The 19,232-nt window shown below is 46.4% G+C and overlaps 1 protein-coding gene across 2 annotated transcripts; it reads right to left on the minus strand.

Moving 5' to 3' along the window:
- Nucleotides 1-1,221: 1,221 nt before the first annotated feature.
- CUNH16orf54 (chromosome unknown C16orf54 homolog) lies at nt 1,222-3,742 on the minus strand. Of its 2 annotated transcripts, none has more exons than XM_054582803.1 (2): nt 3,640-3,742; nt 1,222-3,249 (listed from the first exon to the last, which is right to left on the minus strand). In XM_054582803.1, the coding sequence occupies exon 2, from the start codon at nt 3,247-3,249 to the stop codon at nt 2,575-2,577; it is 675 nt and encodes a 224-aa protein (XP_054438778.1). In that variant the 5' UTR covers nt 3,640-3,742; the 3' UTR covers nt 1,222-2,574. The 2 variants fall into 2 exon arrangements, with proteins under 2 accessions (XP_054438778.1, XP_054438780.1); XM_054582805.1 differs by having other exon boundaries at nt 3,644-3,703.
- Between the last annotated feature and the right edge of the window lie 15,490 nt (nt 3,743-19,232).

Genomic DNA, 19,232 nt, shown 5'->3' on the forward strand with positions numbered 1-19,232 from the left:
AACCATGTTCTGGGTCTGGGAATATAAAGGTGACTTTGGGGGTAGCAAGTTGGACTCTACCTCAGGAAAATCACTTTCATCCACACATGCGTGTGTGCATCTTTCATTTTATACCATGCTAAGATTTCACTGCTAGAAAAGTCCCAATGGAGCACCTTGTTCAACTGCCAGCTCTCTTGTACAGAGAAAGAATGTGAGGCCCAGTAATATAAAAATCACTTTTCTGAAGTCCTCAAGTAAGTGAGTGATAGAGCCAGATTGAGAGCCAGGACCTTGCCTCCGGGGTCCCTTCCCCACTGTCCTGCTTCTGCTGAGCACTCGGTGTGCAGGTGTCTAAGCTCTGAACACTGTATCTCTGTCCTGTTTCCCTGGTGGGCTGATCACTCCCCATGGGCAGACTCCCCATAACCCCAGTCCTGTCACCCGATCGTGAGATTTACCCTCACCTGGATTTAGGGCTCAAGTTTACACCCTATGTCAAGTTTATGACAAGAAGTGACATAGTTACCTAGCTCATGAGTGACAGAGATGGAACAGGAACTCTGTCTTGTATCAGTTATTTGTCCCTTCCTATCTCACCCTCCACCCCCACCCCTGCCACTAGAGAGACTGCGAGCTCCTTGAGGGCAGGGGCTAGGTCTGATCCCTCCGCCTCCAGGGCCCGGCTCAGGGAAGGTGCGAGGACCATCTGCTAGATGAGTGCACCTGGGGAGGGGTCTCTCAGTCTAGAGCCTTCTCGTTCCCCTGCTGTTCCCTCATCTTCTGGCATCCACAGGGTGAGCAGAGAGAGCTGAGTGTTGGCCTCTGCCCAGCAGTATTTCCCTGGTGTGGGTGAACCTGGGAGGTCGCTGGCCCGCATTAGGTGGCACAGGGTCACTGCTCCCTGTGCAGGGCTCAGTACTTCCGGGGGAAGTCTCAGGGCGGCGCTAGAATGGCTAACACTTGCTGACTCATCCTGTCCTTTTTCAAGAAAGACCAGATCTTTGGGTCAGTGCCTCCGTCAGGGAACAATATCTACTTAAACTTAATATCTTTGTTTACAGTGTACTTATTTTCATGTTTTACTTTCTATTTATGGCAAGTGATACTGGTTTTCCATTTACAGAGGTGATACAAAAAATATTCCTTTTAAAATAAATTTATTAAGCAAATAGCAAACCAATTTAAAGAAAAATATAAAGTAAATAATAGTACAGGTGGTGAATTGATATGGCAAAAATCCTAACATTCAGGACTGTGGTTTGGAGTCCGACACATCTGGGAAATGAAAACTCCTTCGCCTGTCCCAGCCCCCCACCCCCACCTTTGCTCCTAAAGAGGAGGTCAGCTGATACAGAGGCCTACAGGGCCAAGGTCATTGGGGGGTTCCATTTCTCCTGCGTGGTGGGTTATAAGTAATCCTGCCGTGGGGGGGCGGGGTGGATTCTCTCTCTCTGAGCGCCAGCAAGCTAGGAGGGAAGACAGCCAGAGGCTGCATTTTGGGAGCTGCCCTGCCCTGGGACTGTGCTCCTTTCCCAATGGACCAACCTCTTATCTCCTTGGCCCAGGCCTCCCTCACCATCAGGGGTCCCCAAACGCCACCCTGCCCCCTGTCCCCAGCACCCCGGGCAATGGACGGGAACAGGTCCTTGGCCTGTTGGTGACTGGGCTGCACAGCAGGAAGTGAGTGGTGGGCAAACAAGCAAAGCTTCATTCTGCTCCCCATGGCTCACATTACCACCTGAGCTCCATTCCCCCTCCTCTGCTCCACCCCCACAGTGTGTGGAAAAATTGTCTTCCACGAAACTGGTCCCAGGTGCCAAAAAGGTTGGAGACCACTGCTCACCATGGAGGGGTAAGATCCAGAGGGCTGGCATGTGTCAGCCTTCAGAGGATAGACAGAGGAGCCTACTGGTTTTCTTTGACTCTAGGTCCCAGCCGAAGGTAAGAGAGGGCCTCTCCAGCGTGTCTCCCCAAGTTTGCTGCGGTGAGCTGGGGGTCACAGTCACAGTTCATGTATAGTAAGATGCTCCTTTGCCTGGTCTTGATGTCTCTTTATGTGCGTTCCCTGGAGGGATGGTTTGTGGCTCTGGGAGCTGGATTCCTGTCATCTCCTGCCAGCACAGCTGGCACACATCATTACCACACTCGGTCTGTTCTGCAGCATCTACGGGACCCCTTCCTTCTGATATTGGCCACTTAGATGCACAGTGAAGGAAGGTGGAAGCCACTGCAGAGATGCTATGTCATGCCTGTGTTGTACCTTGAATCCTTAATCAGAAAAGTGGCCTTGGCAGCTTCTGGCCCAGAGTTGACCGCATCTCCAGTTCACTGTACCACAGCCCCTCCTCCTTCCCCCAGGCAGCTAAGCAGAGGCTAATCTGAGCTTGGCCCTCAGCACAGGCTCTGTCCACACAAGGCTTGCCCAGACCCAGGTCCAACTCAATTGAAATCCAGATGTAAAAGGCCTGGGGCATTCTTCCCTGGCTTCAACTATCAGTTGGGTTCCCAGGCTGGAGCCTCAGGGTCTTAAGGTCCTGAGGCTGGGCCGTCCTCAGAGGTCTCTGGGAGGCCAGTCCTCCAGGCTCTGGGGATTCAGAAACCCACACTGGTCCGGCTCTCCCGCCTCCAGAAAGCTGAGATCTGCTCCAGGGTGACCCGAGGCTGGAGGCCCCACTCAGGATCAGGGCTACCTGGCCGCTGCCTTCGGGCCTGGGGGCTCCCCAAATTTGCGTTGGCCTCTGGCCTCTGTTCAGGCTCAGCCCAGCTCACCAGGCCTTGGCCGTGGGGCCTCCCCTCCCAGGCCTGCGGCCCCCAGAAGGTGCTTTGGGCTGGAGCCTTGGATGGAATCTGGGGGACTAAGGAGCTAGGAGGGGAGTATGGAGTTGAAGGGGCAGGTGGGGCTGTTGCTCGGGCCTCCAAGCTGCCCCCGGGGCTCAGAGGATCTGGGGCTTGGTCCATCAGCAGGGGGACCCCAGAGCCATACCAGTCCTCAGAGCGCTCTCGGGGTGTGCCTGTGGGCTCAATCCACAGCTCTCCTCCAGGGCGCCAGACCAGGGTGGGTGCGTGGTTGCTGGAGTCCGGTTGTAGAGAACGGCGGAACAGGCGCTCTGCCAGCACAGCTGTAGTGAGGAGGAAGAGGGCGGCCAGGGAGGCCAGGGCCAGCATGATGGGGATGCAAGGCCCACAGGGCAGTGGGGGCCACGAGGTCAGTTCCGATGCAGGGGGCCCCTCGATGTGCCCAGAGGGCTGCTCTGGAGTCCAAGGCATCTGGAGAGACAGGGGTCAGGAGATGAAGCACTACCGAGAGAGGGGGAGAGGTAGCAAGTGCCCAGAAAAGACGGAGTAGAGAAACAGGTCACGGGGCTGGGAATCTGGCCTGAGAAATAGACCCATGCAGGGGACAGGAGCAGAGAGAACCCGGAAAGGGCTAGAGTCGTCCGATGGGGTGAGGTATTGGGAGCACCGCCAGGCCTGCAGCCTGGCCTCCTGCTCAGAACCCCCAGGCCCCTCCTAGAAGCCCCATTTCCCTCCCCGTCCCCAGGTGCCTCAGACAAAGCTCTAAGGATCCCAAGGGCATGTGTCCTCCGTCTCCTCAGTCCCTCAGGTCTCATTGGGCCTAGAGAGGAAGTGGTGGATACTGTTCCCGGGCATTCCCACCTACAGCGGCTCGCCTCAGTCTTCTGTCTTGGGCTCCTCTCTCCCTTCAGAGCAGCTCTTCCTTGAGCCTGCGGGAGGGTGCAGAGCAGCGCCTCAGATGAGGGCGGAAGGGAGGGCACCACCTGTTGCTAGGCAACTGTGCCCCAACTCCCCTGCCCTGAGGAGTGTTTCCAAGGCAACCTGGGGGATGTGGTCACTGTGGTGAGCAGGCGGGTTCCTGGCAAGAGAGGTGGGGCCGGAATGGGCAGTGGCTCTGTTGAACTTAGTGTCACCACATAGTCAGGCCCCAGAATATTCACTCAGAGGCCGGGGAAGAGGAGACAGAGACTCTGTCCTGTCCATGTCCTTTCCCCACCCCCTCCACCCTGGCACCAAGGCGTCTCCCTCTCTCTGTTCTGCTCTTGGGTCAGGCTGTTGCCCTTACCCTCTCCTGCCCACTGAGCCCCACCAAACCTGTTCCTGCCATCCAGCCCCCACATACCCTCCTGTTTCAGCTAGCCTTCTCCACACTTTTCATGGACATCTATCTCCATGTCTTCAGACAGTTTAGCCCCAGTTTTTGTTAGACAATATCTGTGAGGTGAGGCTTAGGTGACAATATAAAGGCTCTGGGAAGAGTCTAGGGTCAAAAACAGTCTTGGGCATGTCTCTGCCAAACATTGGCCATCTCGGCTCCTGGCTCCTGTTGCCGAGGGTCAGGGGAGCCTGGGTCAGGACATGGTGGAGTGTCATCAGCTCCTGGATTGGAGTCCTTTCAGATTGTCTAGTTTGACCCATTAATTGACAGATGACAAGTAAGCCCCAAATAAAGGAGATGTCATGCCCAAGGTCACACAACCCATATACGGAGGAGGGACGGGGGAAGCATAGACATAAATTCCTGGTCTGGCAAGCTCCCTGAACATAACACAACTCTTACTAGGTATTAATATTTTGCTTTGCAAAATGACAATGTGAAAGGCTACAAAAATATGTTGAAATGTTAGTGTCTTGCAAAAGGTGATCACAAGGGCAGTCTGACTCAGATCGTTCTGCCCTGGTGGTTTTGAGCAAAGGGCCGGAAGGAGCACAGAATGCAATAGGGGGTGGAAGTCGGCGGAGATGAGGAGCACCGTGGTTCTGGGCCTTGTGACACGCAGGAACCTGGTGAAACTAGAATTTGAGGGGATTATAATCCTTAAAATCTGAACTTCATACCACTGAAATGAACACTTAAAAATGGTTAAGACAGTGAATTTAATGTTATATGTATGTATGACAATAAAAAGTATTTTAAAAAGTCCATGTAAATAAACAAATAAGACCTGAAAATTATTATGCATAGTCTCTTTCAATGAGTCTTCCTTTCAATAAAAATAAAACTAAAAACAGTAGAAGGGTAAACATTATTAAAAACCAGAAAGGTCACACTGGCTGGTGTTGCTCAGTGGATTGAGTGCTGGCCTGAGAACCAAAGGGTCACCAGTTCAATTCCCAGTCAGGGCACATGCCTGGGTTGCGGGCCAGGTCCCCAGTAGGGGGTGCACGAGAGGCAACCACACATCGATTTTTCTCTCCCTCTCTTTCTCCCTCCCTTCCCCTCTCTCTAAAAATAAATAAATAAAATCTTTTTAAAAAAGCTTAAAAATTTTTAACTGGTTCCTCAAGAAGTTAAACATAGAATTACCACATGATCCAGCAATTATACTGTACCTATTCTATGTAAGGAACTGAAAGCAGAGACTTAAACAGATATTTGCATAGCAGTGTTGTTCACAATAAGCCAAAAAGTAGAAACAACTTAAATGTCCATCAGTGGATGAATGGATAGACAAAATGTCACACACACACACACACACACACACACACACACACACACACACAGTGATATTATTCAGCCCTAAAAAGAAAGGAAATTCTGACACATTATAAAACATGGATGACCTTCTAAGACATTATGCTAAGTGAAATGAGCCAGCCATAAAGGACAAATATTGTATGATTCTGCATATATGCAGTCCCTAGAGTAGTCAAACTCATAGGGACAGAAAGTAGAATGGTGGTAGCCAGGGGTTGGGGGAGGGGGAGAAAGGGCAATTATTATTTAATGGGTACAGAATTTCAGTTTGAGAAAATTAAAAAAGTTCTGGAGATGGACAGTGGTGATAGTTGCACCACAATGTGAATGTGCTTAAAGTCACTGAACTGTACACTTACATATCATTAAAATGGTAAACTTTATGTTATGTATATTTTATCACAGTAAGAAATTTAAATGATACTATAGAAAATTGAAACATAGAGAAGAAAATTATTCTCCATGATCTCCTTACTCCCAAATAAACCTGTATTTTTTTTAATAGGCTCTGTAGGGTGGGTATCAGAATCCATGTGTCCTGACTTCCAGGTTTCTCCCCACCCCCCCACCCAAGAATTTCTGAAAAAAAGGAATCATGAAGGTACTCAAGGAGTGTGTGCAATAGAGAAGTCTCTGGGACAGAAATCTAGAAAACAGGTCTTTGAGGGTGTACGTTCTGGGTTGTGAGGTGGGCCAGGGGCTGGTTGTTTTGGGATGAGCTTGACTGTTATTGGAACCAGCGATAAAAAAATTTATTTCTTTGTACACTAGGCAGCTGGCTGTGTGACACTGTGTGCAGAGTTCTATCCTTGGTGCTATTTGCTCCTAAGTCTATGTGGTGGTTTTAAAACATGTCTGCAAATTTCTTGACATTCATATCCTAAGATTGGGTTTACTCCTTGCCTCTTGGATATAGGCTGGCTTTGGTGACTCACTCTAGTGGAATATGGCAGAAATGACAACATGGCTTCCAAGGCTAGTTTAAAAAAAAAAAAAAAAAGGGATACAGCTCCCATCCGGCCTGGGTACTCTCCACCCTGCCTCAATGCACACCCTTGAAACCCAGTTGTCAGGTGTGAGGAAGTCCAGGACACCTGTAGGTGCCCTGGTTAAAGTCCCAGCTAGAGTCCCAACTGACAGGCCGCTACCCAACCCCTTCATGAGCAACTCTTCAGATGACCCCAGCCCCAGCCTTCCAGCCACTTCAGCTAATGCCAGGTAGAGTAGAGATGAGCTAGCCCCCTGAGTCCTGCCCAAAACATGGATTTATGAGAAAAATAAATATTGCTGTTTTAGGTCATTAAGTTTTGGACTGGTTTGTAACACAGAAATAGATAACTGGAACATTCTGTGTCAGTGGTTCTTACCAGATGAGTAAGGACAGTAGGGCCTTCTCCAACATTCACTCTATACTTCTATCACCATCCCTCCTTTCTATTACACTGTTTTAGGGTCTGAATTGGGGAGGGTAAAGTAAGGAAGAAAACAGCAGCAACAAGGGTGCTGGGTTGGTTAAGAAATACCACAGGTGATTCAGATATGCCCTCCCCCTTGCTGAGACCCACCAGCCCTGTTCTGTCCAATATAGTAGCTATTAGTCATGTGTGGTTCTTCAAATTAATTCAAATAAGATAAAATCTTCAGTTCTTCAATTTCATTAATTACATTTTAAGTTCTCAGTTGACACATGCAGCTGGTGGCTATTGCATTGGACAGCACAGCTACATATGTTTCCACCACCACAGAAAGTTCTGTTGGACAGTGCTGTGTTAGAACCTCGCTGCCCAACGTGGGCCGAGGACCAGCAAGGTCAGCATCACCTGGGCATTCACAGAACACAGACTCTCAGGCTCTTCCCAGACCTACTGAATCAGAAGCTGCATCTTAGCAGGATACCTGGGTGATCTGTAGGCACATGAACGTTTGAAAAGCTTGGAACTAGCCAGAAGTCCTCAGCCTTGGCTGTACATTAGAAGCAACCAGAGAGCTTTTTAAAAAGACTGAGTCATCTGAGGTGGGTGGGATGGGCATCCCTTTAACTTCTCTAAAGTTTTAGGTGATTCCAATGTACAGCCAAAGTTGAGAACCACTGCCCTAGTCTGTATCTCCTGGAGGGTCCACCAGCTTCTGCCCTGTAGTGGGCACCTGCTGGATTGACCAGTGCCACTATTTGATGACTTGTCTTTCCTGAATGGTTGCAGTAAGAGCTGTTGCATTTGTGCAACGTCATCCTCCCCCGCCCAACCCTGCAATCTTGAGTTACTGGGTTGGATGCCTCAGGCATGCTAGACTAATTACTGTAGTTCTTTTCCTTGGAGATTTGAAATTGAATGACTCTCTGGATGACTGAATCTGTTAGACATAAAAGTTGGGAACCCTGCCCCATCACTTGAGCCAGAGAAGTGGAAGAAGCCAGCCCAGCATAGAGGAGCATTGGAGAGAGAGATTTCTGATGGTGTCTGGGTTTCTTGTTTCAGTTCCTTCCCAATGCTCAGCTATATTCCTGTCCTTGGGTTCCTGTATCTTTATAATAACATTTTCCTATGTGCCTAATAGTTTGGATTAGGTTTCTGTGACTTGTAACCCAAATAGTGCTAATTTATAAAATCCTGGATCTGTTAACTATGTTTCAGAATAGAATTTCTGACTAGATTCCATAGATAACTCAAAGTTAATAAGTAAAAAACAGCTTTATTACTATTGTACTGCATAGCACATTTCTTTTTTAAATTATATTTTATTGTTTATGCTATTACAGTTGCCCCAATTTTTCCCCTTTTGCCCCACTCCACCCAGAATCCCCCACTCCCTCAGACAATCCTCACATCATTGTCCATGTCCATAGGTCATGTGTGTAAGTTCTTTGGCTACTCGATTCACTATGCTGTATTTTACATCCCCATGACTATTCTGTAGCTACTAATTTTACTTCTTAATCCCTCCACCTTTTTCACTCATCCCCTCCACCCACTTCCCATCTAGCAACCATCAAAATGTTCTCAGTGTCTATGATTCTGTTTCTATTCTGCTTGTTTGTTTATATTTTTTAGATTCAATTATTGATAGATATGTATTTATTGCCATTTTGTTGTTCACAGTTTTGATCTTCTTTCTCTTCTTAAAAAAAAAGACCTTATAACATTTCATATAATTCTGGTTTGGTGGTGATGAACTCCTTTAGCTTTTTCTTGTCTGGGAAGCTCTTCATCTGTCCTTCAATTCTAAATGATAGCTTTCCTGGGTAGAGCTATCTTGGTTGTAGGCCCTTGCTTTTCATCACTTGAATACTTCTTGCCAATCCCTTCTTGCCTGAAAAGTTTCTTTTGAGGAATCAGCTGAAAGTCTTATGGGAGCTCCCTTGTAGGTAACTAACTGCTTTTCTCTTGCTGCTTTTAAGATCATCTCTTATTTAGCCCTTGGCATTTAAATTATGGTGTGTATTGGTGTGGGCCTCTTTGGATTCATCTTGCTTGGGACTCTGTGCTTGCTGGAGTTGTATGTCTATTTCCTTCACCAAATTAAGGAAGTTTTCTATCATTATTTTTCTCAAGTAGGATTCAATTTCTTGTTCTTTCTTTTCTTCTTCTAGCACCCCCATGATTCAAATGTTGGTATGCTTGAAGTTGTCCCAGAGGCTCCTTATGCTATCCTCATTTTGGGGGGGTTCTTTTTTCTTCTTGCTGTTCTGATTGGTTGTTTTTTGCTTCCTTATATTCCAAATTGATGATTTGATTCTCAGTTTCATCCACTTTACTGTTGATTTCCTGTAAATTGTTCTATATTTTAATTAATGTATCCCTCATTTCTGACTGGATCTTTTTTATGCTGTTCAGGCTCTCACTAAGTTCACTGAGTATCCTTATAACCAGTGTTTTGAGCTCTGCATCTAGTAGATTGCTCATCTTCATTTTGTTTAGTTATTTTTGTGGAGTTTTATTCTGTTCTTTCATTTGGGCCATCTTTCTTTGCCTCCTCACTTTGGCAGCCTCTATGTGTTTGTCTCTATGTATTAGGTAGAGCTTCAATGTCTCCCAGGCTTGAGGGAGTGGCCTAATGTAATAGGTGTCCTGTAGGGTCAAGTGGCACAGACTCCCCTATTACCCAAGCTGATTACTCAAGGTGTGCTCACCATGTGAGCTGGATATAACCTCCTGTTGTAGTTGAAACTTGATCGTTGTTGGCACGTCCAAGGTCAGCCACCAACTGTGTTCTGTCTGGAGCCACACACCATAAGCTACAAAGCGATCTGCAGATGGGTGCTACTTGTGCCAGGCTTGCAGGTGGCCTGACAAGGCCAACCTGTGAACAAGGCTGGCTGCTGTAAGTGCTGGGCCGAGTGCAACTTAGCGAGATGTGTAGATCTTGCTGAACCCAGAAGCTGCTTGTTTGAGAGAATACAGAAAAATCTGAAGCATGGGCCAAGACAAGCTGTTCATATGGAAAGCCACTGGACAATTTGGGTGGGCCCAAAAGTTGGGTGGGGCCAGGCTTCAGGGAATCACCAGGGTGGGGCAAACAGTGAACCACGTTGATGGACAACTTCTGGCCAAGATGGAGGCATAGGAAGATATGCTTTGTTTCCTCACACAACCAAAGAAGGGCAATAACAACCTTAAAAACAAAAAACAACCGTAACTGCCAGAAAATTGAACTGTATGGAAATCCGACAACCAAGGAGTTAAAGAATAAACATTCATCCAGGCTGGTAGGAGGGGTGGAGACGGGCAGCCAGGGTGGAGAGTACACTTGGCAAGGCATTGGACAGGGTGGGTGAGGCAGCAGCTAGCGGACCTGGTGGGCCCATATTCGCATGTGGATAAGCTGGGAGGGACAACTGGGGAGTGAGACAGACGATGCAACCCAGGTTCCAGCATGGGAAACTAAAGCCTCAAAACCCTGGCTGTAAACACCTGTGGGGTTTTAGGCAGCAGGAGAAAGTAAAATCTCAGCTTCACAGGAGAGCTCATTGGAGAGATACAAGGGGTCCTTGAATGTACACAAACCTACCCACCCAGGAATCGGCACTAGAGGGCCTGATTTGCTTGTGGGTAGCAGGGTAAGTGACTGAAAGTGGGGTGAGAGCTGAGCAAGTGGTACTGTTCCCTCTCTGACCCCTCCCCACATACAGCACCGCAACAAAGTGAAGCGGGTTGTCCTGCCCTGGCAAATACCTAAGGCTCTGCCCCTTGCAATGTAACAGGTACATGGAGTTAAAGAAATATGGCTCAAATTAAAGAACAGATCAAAACCCCCCAAAAGAGAACTAAGTGACGAGGAGATAGCCACCCTGTCATATGCAGAGTTCAAAACACTGGTAATCAGAATGCTCACAGAAATGCCTGAGTACGGATGCAAAATAGAGGAAAAAGTGAAGGCTATGCAAAGTGAAACAAACATTCATCTGGAAGAGAATGAAGAAAGAATTCAAAAAAAATGAGGAGAGGCTTAGTAACCTCTGGTACAACATTAAACATTCCATCATCCAAATCATAGGGGTGCCAGAAAGAGAGGAAGGGACAAAAAAGTTGAAAACTTATTTGAAAAAATAATGAAGGAAAACTTCCCCAATCTGGAAAAGGAAATAGACTTTCAGGAAGTCCAGGATGCTCAGAGAGTCCCAAAGAAATTGGACCCAAGGAGGAACATAACAAGGCACATCATAAATACATTACCCAAGATTAAAGATAAGGAGAGAACCTTAAAAGCAGCAAGAGAAAAGGAGACAGTTACCTATAAAAGAGTGCCCATAAGACTAGTAGCTGATTTCTCAAAAGAAACCTTACAGGCAAGAAGGGGCTGGAAAGAAGTATTCAAAGTCATGAAATGCAAGGACCTACATCCAAGATTACTCTATCCAGCAAAGCTATTATTTAGAATGGAAGGGCAGATAAAGTGCTTTCCAGATAAGGTAAAGTTAAAGGATTTTGTCATCACCAAGCCCTTATTATTTGAGATGTTAAAAGGACTTATCTAAGAAAAAGATGATCAAAAGCATGAAGAGTAAAATGACAACATACCGCTATCAACAACTGAACCTTAAAAAAAAAACCAAACAAAAAAAACAAAAACAAAGACAAAGTAAGCAAACAGCTAGAACAGGAACAGAATCACAGAAATGGAGATCACATGGAAGGTTATCAGTGGGGAGGGAATGGGGGAAGTATAGGGGAAAAGGTACAGGGAATAAGAAGCATAATTTGTAGGCACAAAATAGACAGGGGGAGGTTAAGAATAGTATAGGAGATGGAGAATCCAAAGAACTTATATGTATGACCCAAAGACATGAACTTGGGGGAGAATGTTGATGAGGCTGGGGACAGAGTGGAAGGGGGTAAAGGGGAGGAAAAAAATGGGACAACTGTAATAGCATAATCAATAAAATATACTTAAAAAAAAAAAAGAATGAACCAGTTCAATGGAGCATCAGATATGGTGCCCACCATATATGGTGGGCTCTGTGAGGGGAGGGCTCAGAAAAGGAAAAATGGCCTCTGCCAGCAGTTCTGTCTGGGAGAAAGCTTACCCCCACTTCTCACTCTGATGCCAGACAATTCAGTTCCTTCCCGTATGTCTCTAATGCCTTTCATTCTGCTGTTCCCACACTGGAGCTCAGAGGGAGTGAGTCCAAGTAAGTCTGTCACATGGGCTCTTTAAGAAGAATTACATGGGACTCCAGAAGTTTGTCTTCCACAACTTCAATCCCTACTTGTTTTTACAGCCAGAAGTTATGGAAACTTATCTTCCTGGCACTGGAACTCTTGTGTGGAGGTCCAGTGTGGTGCTGGGATCCCTTGTTTCAGATATCCCTCCCAGTTTTTATCTGCCACAAGTGGGTTGAGACCAGCCCGTTCTGCATCTCTGCCCCTTCTACCAGTCTTGATGTGGTTTCTTCTTTAATTCCGTAGTTGTAGGACCTCCATTCGGCTTGATTTCTGACAGTTCTGAATGATGGTTGTTCTATAGTTTAGTTGTAATTTTGATGTGGTTGTGCAAGGAGGTGAGCCATGTTTACCTATGCTGCCATCTTGACAGGAAGTGCACATTTCTTTTTTGTATTTTTATATATTGCGTAATGTTTCATAATAAAAGTCTCTTACAAAAGCCATCTCTCCATCCAAGCTTATTTATGTCTTTCTGAACTAATGGCATCATGACCTCCCAGTTTGCTGACCTAGAAATGTGTGGGATAACCTGGAATCTTTCGTCCTTCCACCTTTCCCCAGCCAAATGGTCCAAGTGACTGTATATGTAAAATATCCTGCAAATGTGTCTGCCCCTTCCCATCCCCACAGCCACCACCTTATTCAACAGTCTCCTGAAGTAGTTTCCCTTATTCTCATTTCTCCCCCATCCTGGTCATTTCCAGGTTAATCTTTTAAAAAGATAGTTCTAATCCTATCACCTTCCTGCTTTAAAATTCTTGAGGGCCTACTGTTGCCAAAAAATCAAGTTGAAATTCCTTGGCTAAGCACACAAGGCTCTTCAGAGTTTGGCTCCAAACCCCTTTCCAGTCTCACACACAGACAAATTCAAGCTACCTGAGCCCACTGTCTGCCTTCCTCATGCATGTTATTTATTTATCCACCAGTCCAATAAATGCCCAATAATGTGGCACTTTACTGGGTGCCAGGGATACAATGTCTCTTTCCCCTTAGGAGGGTAATACCCCTCTATCTGGCCAACTATTACTAGCTCGTCAAGGCTCTGTTAAAACATCATTCCTTTGGGAAGCCTTCCGAGACTTATCCAAAGGCTAAGATGTAGAGTCCTTTCTCTGTTATGTGGAAAGGGTGAGCAGGGAAGGCTTGCCAAGAGTAAATGGCAATTATTTATTCACCCAGAATCTCCTATGATTGGCGGGGGGTGGGGTGGGGCGGAGTACCGCATCCTGTGCAGAGCTCCCCTGAGGTTGCTGTGGATGGAGGAAAATAAAATAAGTTGTTCCAGACACTTCTCGATCTGCCAGGAAAAAGGGGTGGTGATTTCCTCCTGTGGAGAATGCCTGAAACCCTTCTCTTGAAGTGGCTTTTACTGAGAATGATATGCACAGGGGTATACAGCATGCATGCAAAGCTCATCAATCAATGTCAAAAGGCTATGTTTACAGAAAATGGATAGAGATCATAGATAACAATTGAAGGAACACAGAGATTTGCATTAGGTCAGGGTCTGGTAGACAGGGTGGCACCCATTCCTGGGAAACTAATCTCATCCTGGGACCCCAAACATCAATACTCATTAACTCAAGGGCATTCTTAGTAAAGTAAGTTTCATAGGATTTAATGCATTCCTTTTCCAGGCCTAATTGTCCCCGGGAACTGCCTGATCCAGATTAGGGCTGTACTCGTCTCTAGTATTGTTTCACTAACCTGGTCTGGCAGGTGGAGCAGAGCAGCCAAGAGATAAGACTTCTTTCAGTTAGAATGAGGACTCTGGCCATGACAAAGCCGAGGGGTGAGGGTCTTTGCCCCTTCTTCCTGTCTCTCAACTCCTTCCCTGATGGCCCCCATGCAACTGTGCTTGTCTTAGGTTGCCCCTGCCATTGAGGGGTCTTACTTGTCATTTACTAACCAGCCATCTTCTGGGGCCAAGCAGGGTGATGTGAAGAAGGCACGGGCTGCACCCCTGCAAGGGGTACAGGCTTTGTCTCCTCAGTGGTCTATTTTTACAAGGCCTCCTTGCTCAGCTCCAGCCTTGGGGCCCTCTTGCTTGTTGGCGAAGCTACAGTCCCTGAAACTAGGTGGGATGGTTCCCAACACTCCTAAAGTGACTCTATTTCCAGGCTTCCAAGGAAAATTATCAGGGACCAACCAACGTGGATTGGCCTGGACTTTTAAAAAAAGCAGCCAAGCCAGGTCAACTGACAAATGCATCACAGTGGAAATGTGGCTGGACACCTCATTTTGGGAAGAGAAGCCAGTGTGGGTTGGAGTGTGTAGATGAGTATGCTCCCATATGTGTCTATGCATGTGCTTGTGCTCTTGTGTGCCTTGGTGTGTCAGAATCCCTGATGATGAGCTGAATTGAGCTGCAGTCAGGGGCACAGCTATGACTATGCTCTGGGGAGTCTGGCTACTTTTGCCTATGAGGCCCCCTTAAGGACTAATACTCAAACTGTCAACCCTCATCTGAGTTGGGGACATTTTGGCTACTAGTAAAATAGCAAATCTGAGCAATATTTATTATCTACTATGTGGCATGTACAGGGATTCAACAGTGAACAATCAGACACGGTCTCTGTCTTTGTGGGGCTTACTTGGGGAAGTAAGCAACCAGGGTCTTGAGCCCTAGCAACCAACATGACCCAAGCTCCTGCTAGTCCCAGTACATGCTAGTTATGTGTACCTTCTTCGTGTGTGTGAGACTAGGGAGACTTCCTGGATAAAACTGACTGATTTATTTGGGGATGGGCATACAGGGGAGGGGGAAGAAGCAGGCTTTTTCAGCAGGACACCCTCTCTGAGCAAATACGTGTTAACAAAACTGGAAGCTACAGTTCTGTGCTATGTTCTGTCTAATCAGAAGGTCCAGATGATGCCAGGCCTAGTGTATATGACTCTCAAAGGAACAGAGATTTGGGAAGCTGGTGAGCTACCCCTCCCCTGGAGTTCTGCTCACTTTCAGCCTAAAAGACTTGCTAAGTGACTGCCAGGTGCCTTCTTCATTTCTCCTGAGGTCCCCTTTGCCCAATCTAACCACCCTATACTTCATGAGTTCTCTGTAGCCCTAAACTGAAGCTGATGCTCACAGTCCCCATCAGGAGATAAATGAGACCTGTTGGGTCTCAAGGAAGAAATCAGTTAAGCTGAGGATAGGAGCCTCCTGTTCACATGGCCACTTGCTGCAGGTCTCATTTCTCTGCCATGAGCCCATTTGGAGAGTCACTGAGGTCCATTCCAGACTGAGGCTTTCAGTACCCAGCATTTGACCCTACATTCTGTGATACATTGTTGCCCAGCAGATGTGCCCATGAGAAAGAAGGGCCCATGGGGCTACCTCATCTTTTCCCAGCTCCTGAGTGTAATGATCCTGACCATACTTGGGTTCTTAGCCTGATTCTGGTGGAGACAGATGTTCTCAAGAAGACATTAAGCTCTGTACCCTCTGAAACATACCTGGCCATCACTGGCCATCCGGAAGGTTTACTCCCTCTGCGGACTGTTAGCCGCCGATCCAACAGAAGGACCTATTTGTGTCCTGGTTCCAGGAGATGCATCCATCCTTTAGCACTTTTATCCTGATGCCAGGGGCTTCAGCTGGATCCTGAAAGCATCACTCCACTACTGCACTTTCTACATGCAGCAGGACTGGGTGACCAAATTTTATTTATTATTTTTTTGGTTGAGCTATAATTCACATGCTATGAATTTCACACTTTTAAAGTATACAATTCAGTGGTTTTAAAGATATTCATAAAACTATGCAACCATCACCACTATCAAATTCCAGAACATTTTCATCACCTCAAAAAGTAGCCCTGTGCCCATTAGTGTTCACTCCGCATTCCCCACTTCCCCATTCCCTGGCAGCCACTATCTGCTTTCTGTCTCTATGGATTTGCCTATCCTAGATATTTTATGCAAATATAATCATATACTATGTGGCCTTTTGTCCTTTCATCCATTCTGTATCACTTCAGTACTTTATTTATTTTTTATAGCTGAATAATATCCCAGTGTATGAATATATTGCATTTTTAATCCATTTATCAGTTGATAGACTTGTGAGTTGTTTCCCCTTTGGGTTATTATGAGTAATGCGGTTATGAACACTTATATACAGGTTTTTAAGAAATTTTATTGATTTTAGAGAGAGATGAAGGGAGAGAGAGAGAAACATCAGTCTCTTGTTCCACTCATCCATGCATTCATTGCTTGATTCATGTAAGTGCCCCAGTGGGGGATTGAACCCACAACCCTGTGGTATGGGGACAAAGCTACAACCAACTGGGCTACCCAGCCAGGGCTCCTGTATAGGTTTTTGTGTGGACATATGTTTTCAATTTCTCTTTGGTGTATACCTATGAGTAGAGTTTCTTGGTCATATGGTAACTCCATGTTTAACTTTTTGGGGAACTGTGGGTGGCCAGATTTACATCTGCTGAGTTCATCCACTTTTCCTTTTTTCTCCTCAGAACCCTCCTACAGCAACAAAAGTTCCACGCCTTCTCACTCTACATTGTTGAGTACTGCTGTGAACCTGGCTCCCGGGCAAAATGTGGAGGCCTCCAACTTCAGGCAAGAAAAGAATCAGCAGCAGGCACTGGGGGAGACTACTGCAGGAAGACTTTGTCTGCTTTCTTCCTGCCATGCTCATGCCACCCGTTCTGGCTGAAGCCCCAAGACCTCTTTTTATACAATGTTAATGTGACTGGATTTCTGGATTTTAAGTTTCAAGCTGCCCTCATCCACACACAGCCAAGCCCCATCTCAACAATGCCTACTGAGCATGGTGTGCTTGGACCTTGCCATGCTTGTCTGGGAACAAGCAGCAGCAGGGGAGGTGATCGAGTCAGGAGGCTCCTGACTTGTGGTCCAGCCCACAGCAGAGCAACAGTGGAGGGCTCCAAGCAGAATGTTGGGGAAAGTTGCTTTGCACTTCAAAAATTCAGCTTCAGCAGACACAGGAGTATGCAGTCAATCCTAAACTTCTGAACAGACAGAATTTAAACCTTAATCCCAGCTCATGTGCTCTATGAAAAGCACAACCCTAGGTGGTGAGAAGCAGAGAAAGAGGCAACAGAAAGTCATATTTTATACTTGGAAATTGAGGCTTAAAGGGCTTGAGTAGCTTGTTTGGAGTGACTAACTGTCCTACTTGCCTGGGAATATCCTGGTTTTAGCACTGAAAGTTCCACGTCACAGAAAATCTTTTAATTCTGGACCAACTGAGAATCCAAAGTCACACAACTCATGCACCGGAGCTGAATCTGAACTCAGACCTTACAATCTCTAATATCCTCCTTCCACTAAACGAATGACTTACTGAGCAGGTCGATCACATGAAACATATTCAGAACTTCAATGAAAGAGTGCAGGTACTTTCTGTTGCTTTTCTCTTCACACTTGTCCTCTCTATAGTGGGGCCCAGCCCAGCTGAGAGTTCCAGCCCTCACCCGGGGCCATCTTGCTACTAATAGGGAATAAAGACAGGACTGAGCTCAGGGCTGGCCAGATCTTACCTACCTGGCTGCCCAAGATACCAAGAGTCAGAGATTCCAGCCTTGAGATCTGTGAAAAATAAACTAGAAAGGTCTCAAGTGCCATCTCTTTATGGAAATCTGGGGAGGTGGAAGGCACATGGGCTTTGGAACCAGTCAGCCCTGGTATTAAATCTAAGCTGCCTGGCTTAACAGCTGTGAGACCCTTGGCGATCTATTTAATTTGTGTCTACATTTCTATTTTTCACAAATCACCAACTTGAAGGACTGTTGGGAGGATCATATTAGATAGTTTATATAAAGCGCCACATACAGTAGGTGTTCAACACTCAGGTCCCCTTCCACCTTGATCTAGCATTGCTTCTCATCTGTGAAAGATCATAAAGAATTTGCCCCTCACATTAGGGACTCACCTTAAATCTTTTTATAAAAAAGATTTAATTTATTTCTTCTAGAGAGAGGAGAAGGGAGAGAGAAAGAGAGGGAGAGAAACTTCAATTGGTTGCCTCTCACACACCCCCAACTGGGGACCTGGCCTGCAACACAGGTGTGTGCCCTGACCAGGAATCAAACCTGTGACCCTTCAGTTCACAGACCAGTGCCCAACCTACTGAGCCATGCCAGCAGGGCTTAAATCTTGATACCATTCAAGACTGCTTTACATTGACCATCAAATTACCCAGACTCTGAGCCTTACCTTTCTTCCACTCCATGTGCTTGTCCATCTTATTGACACTTTCCTGGAGTCCATCACTGACTACTCACCCTCCCTGACCTCACTCCACTTCCTCTATAACATTAACTGTATAATGTATTGCTTCAGCCCCTCTCTCTCCAGCACTTGTCAACCTGGTCCTTCTGCTATGCCTCCCTCATACATCTTCCCTGGACCAACACAACCACCTTCCTTTTGTCCTTTACTAGGTTAGTATGTTCTGCTCTGGGAGAAAATCACACAACTCATCACATTTAGTGTTTCCAACTCCACCTGGTTGCTAAATTGTCCTGTAACATGGGTCTGGGCAACTTTCCCTCCCTTACCTATTTGAGTTGCTCTTCCAAACTTTTCATAGCTTCCCTAAAGAGCTCTGCCCAACTTCAACAGCTCTCTCCATGAACCAAGAGCCTCTCCCTCTCTCTGTATAAAGAGAGCAGGAGCTCTAGCTCTCTTTCTTGTTGATTCTCAGCCTCCAAGAGTGGGGTTGGCCCCCTTTGCCCCTTATCCCCACCCCAGCAAGGATAGATTAGTAATTTGAAAATAAACTTCGTGCTTAGCTCTTGGCTCCACTCACAGCTTGCCTGGGGATTCTCCTTGGCTTCCTTCAGTTCTCACAGCCCTATCTGCCTTAATGCTTTTCTTCTGTAGTGAAGGAAGATGTGTCCCACTTTGTACCCTCTGCTGATCTTCCTACATTGTTCAAATGTCTCCACTCCTCCTATGCTATTGCTCCAGCCATAAATGATTGTGCATCTTCTGTGTGCCTAGCAATTTGCTAAGCACATTTTTATATCTCATTTAAACCTCTAAAATAATCCTTTGAAGTGGATCTTATCCCTCCTTTACTAATGAGGTTCAGAAACTTTAGGTAACTTGCT

This window comes from Pteronotus mesoamericanus, unplaced genomic scaffold (assembly GCF_021234165.1).
Source record: "Pteronotus mesoamericanus isolate MK-2021 breed Mesoamerican mustached bat unplaced genomic scaffold, CSHL_Meso_final contig_72, whole genome shotgun sequence".
NCBI classification, from domain to species: domain Eukaryota; kingdom Metazoa; phylum Chordata; class Mammalia; order Chiroptera; family Mormoopidae; genus Pteronotus; species Pteronotus mesoamericanus.

Coding starts and splice junctions, on each gene's coding strand:
- CUNH16orf54 (XM_054582803.1), bottom strand. CDS start 3,249: ATGCCTTGGACTCCAGAGCAGCCCTCTGGGCACATCGAGGGGCCCCCT.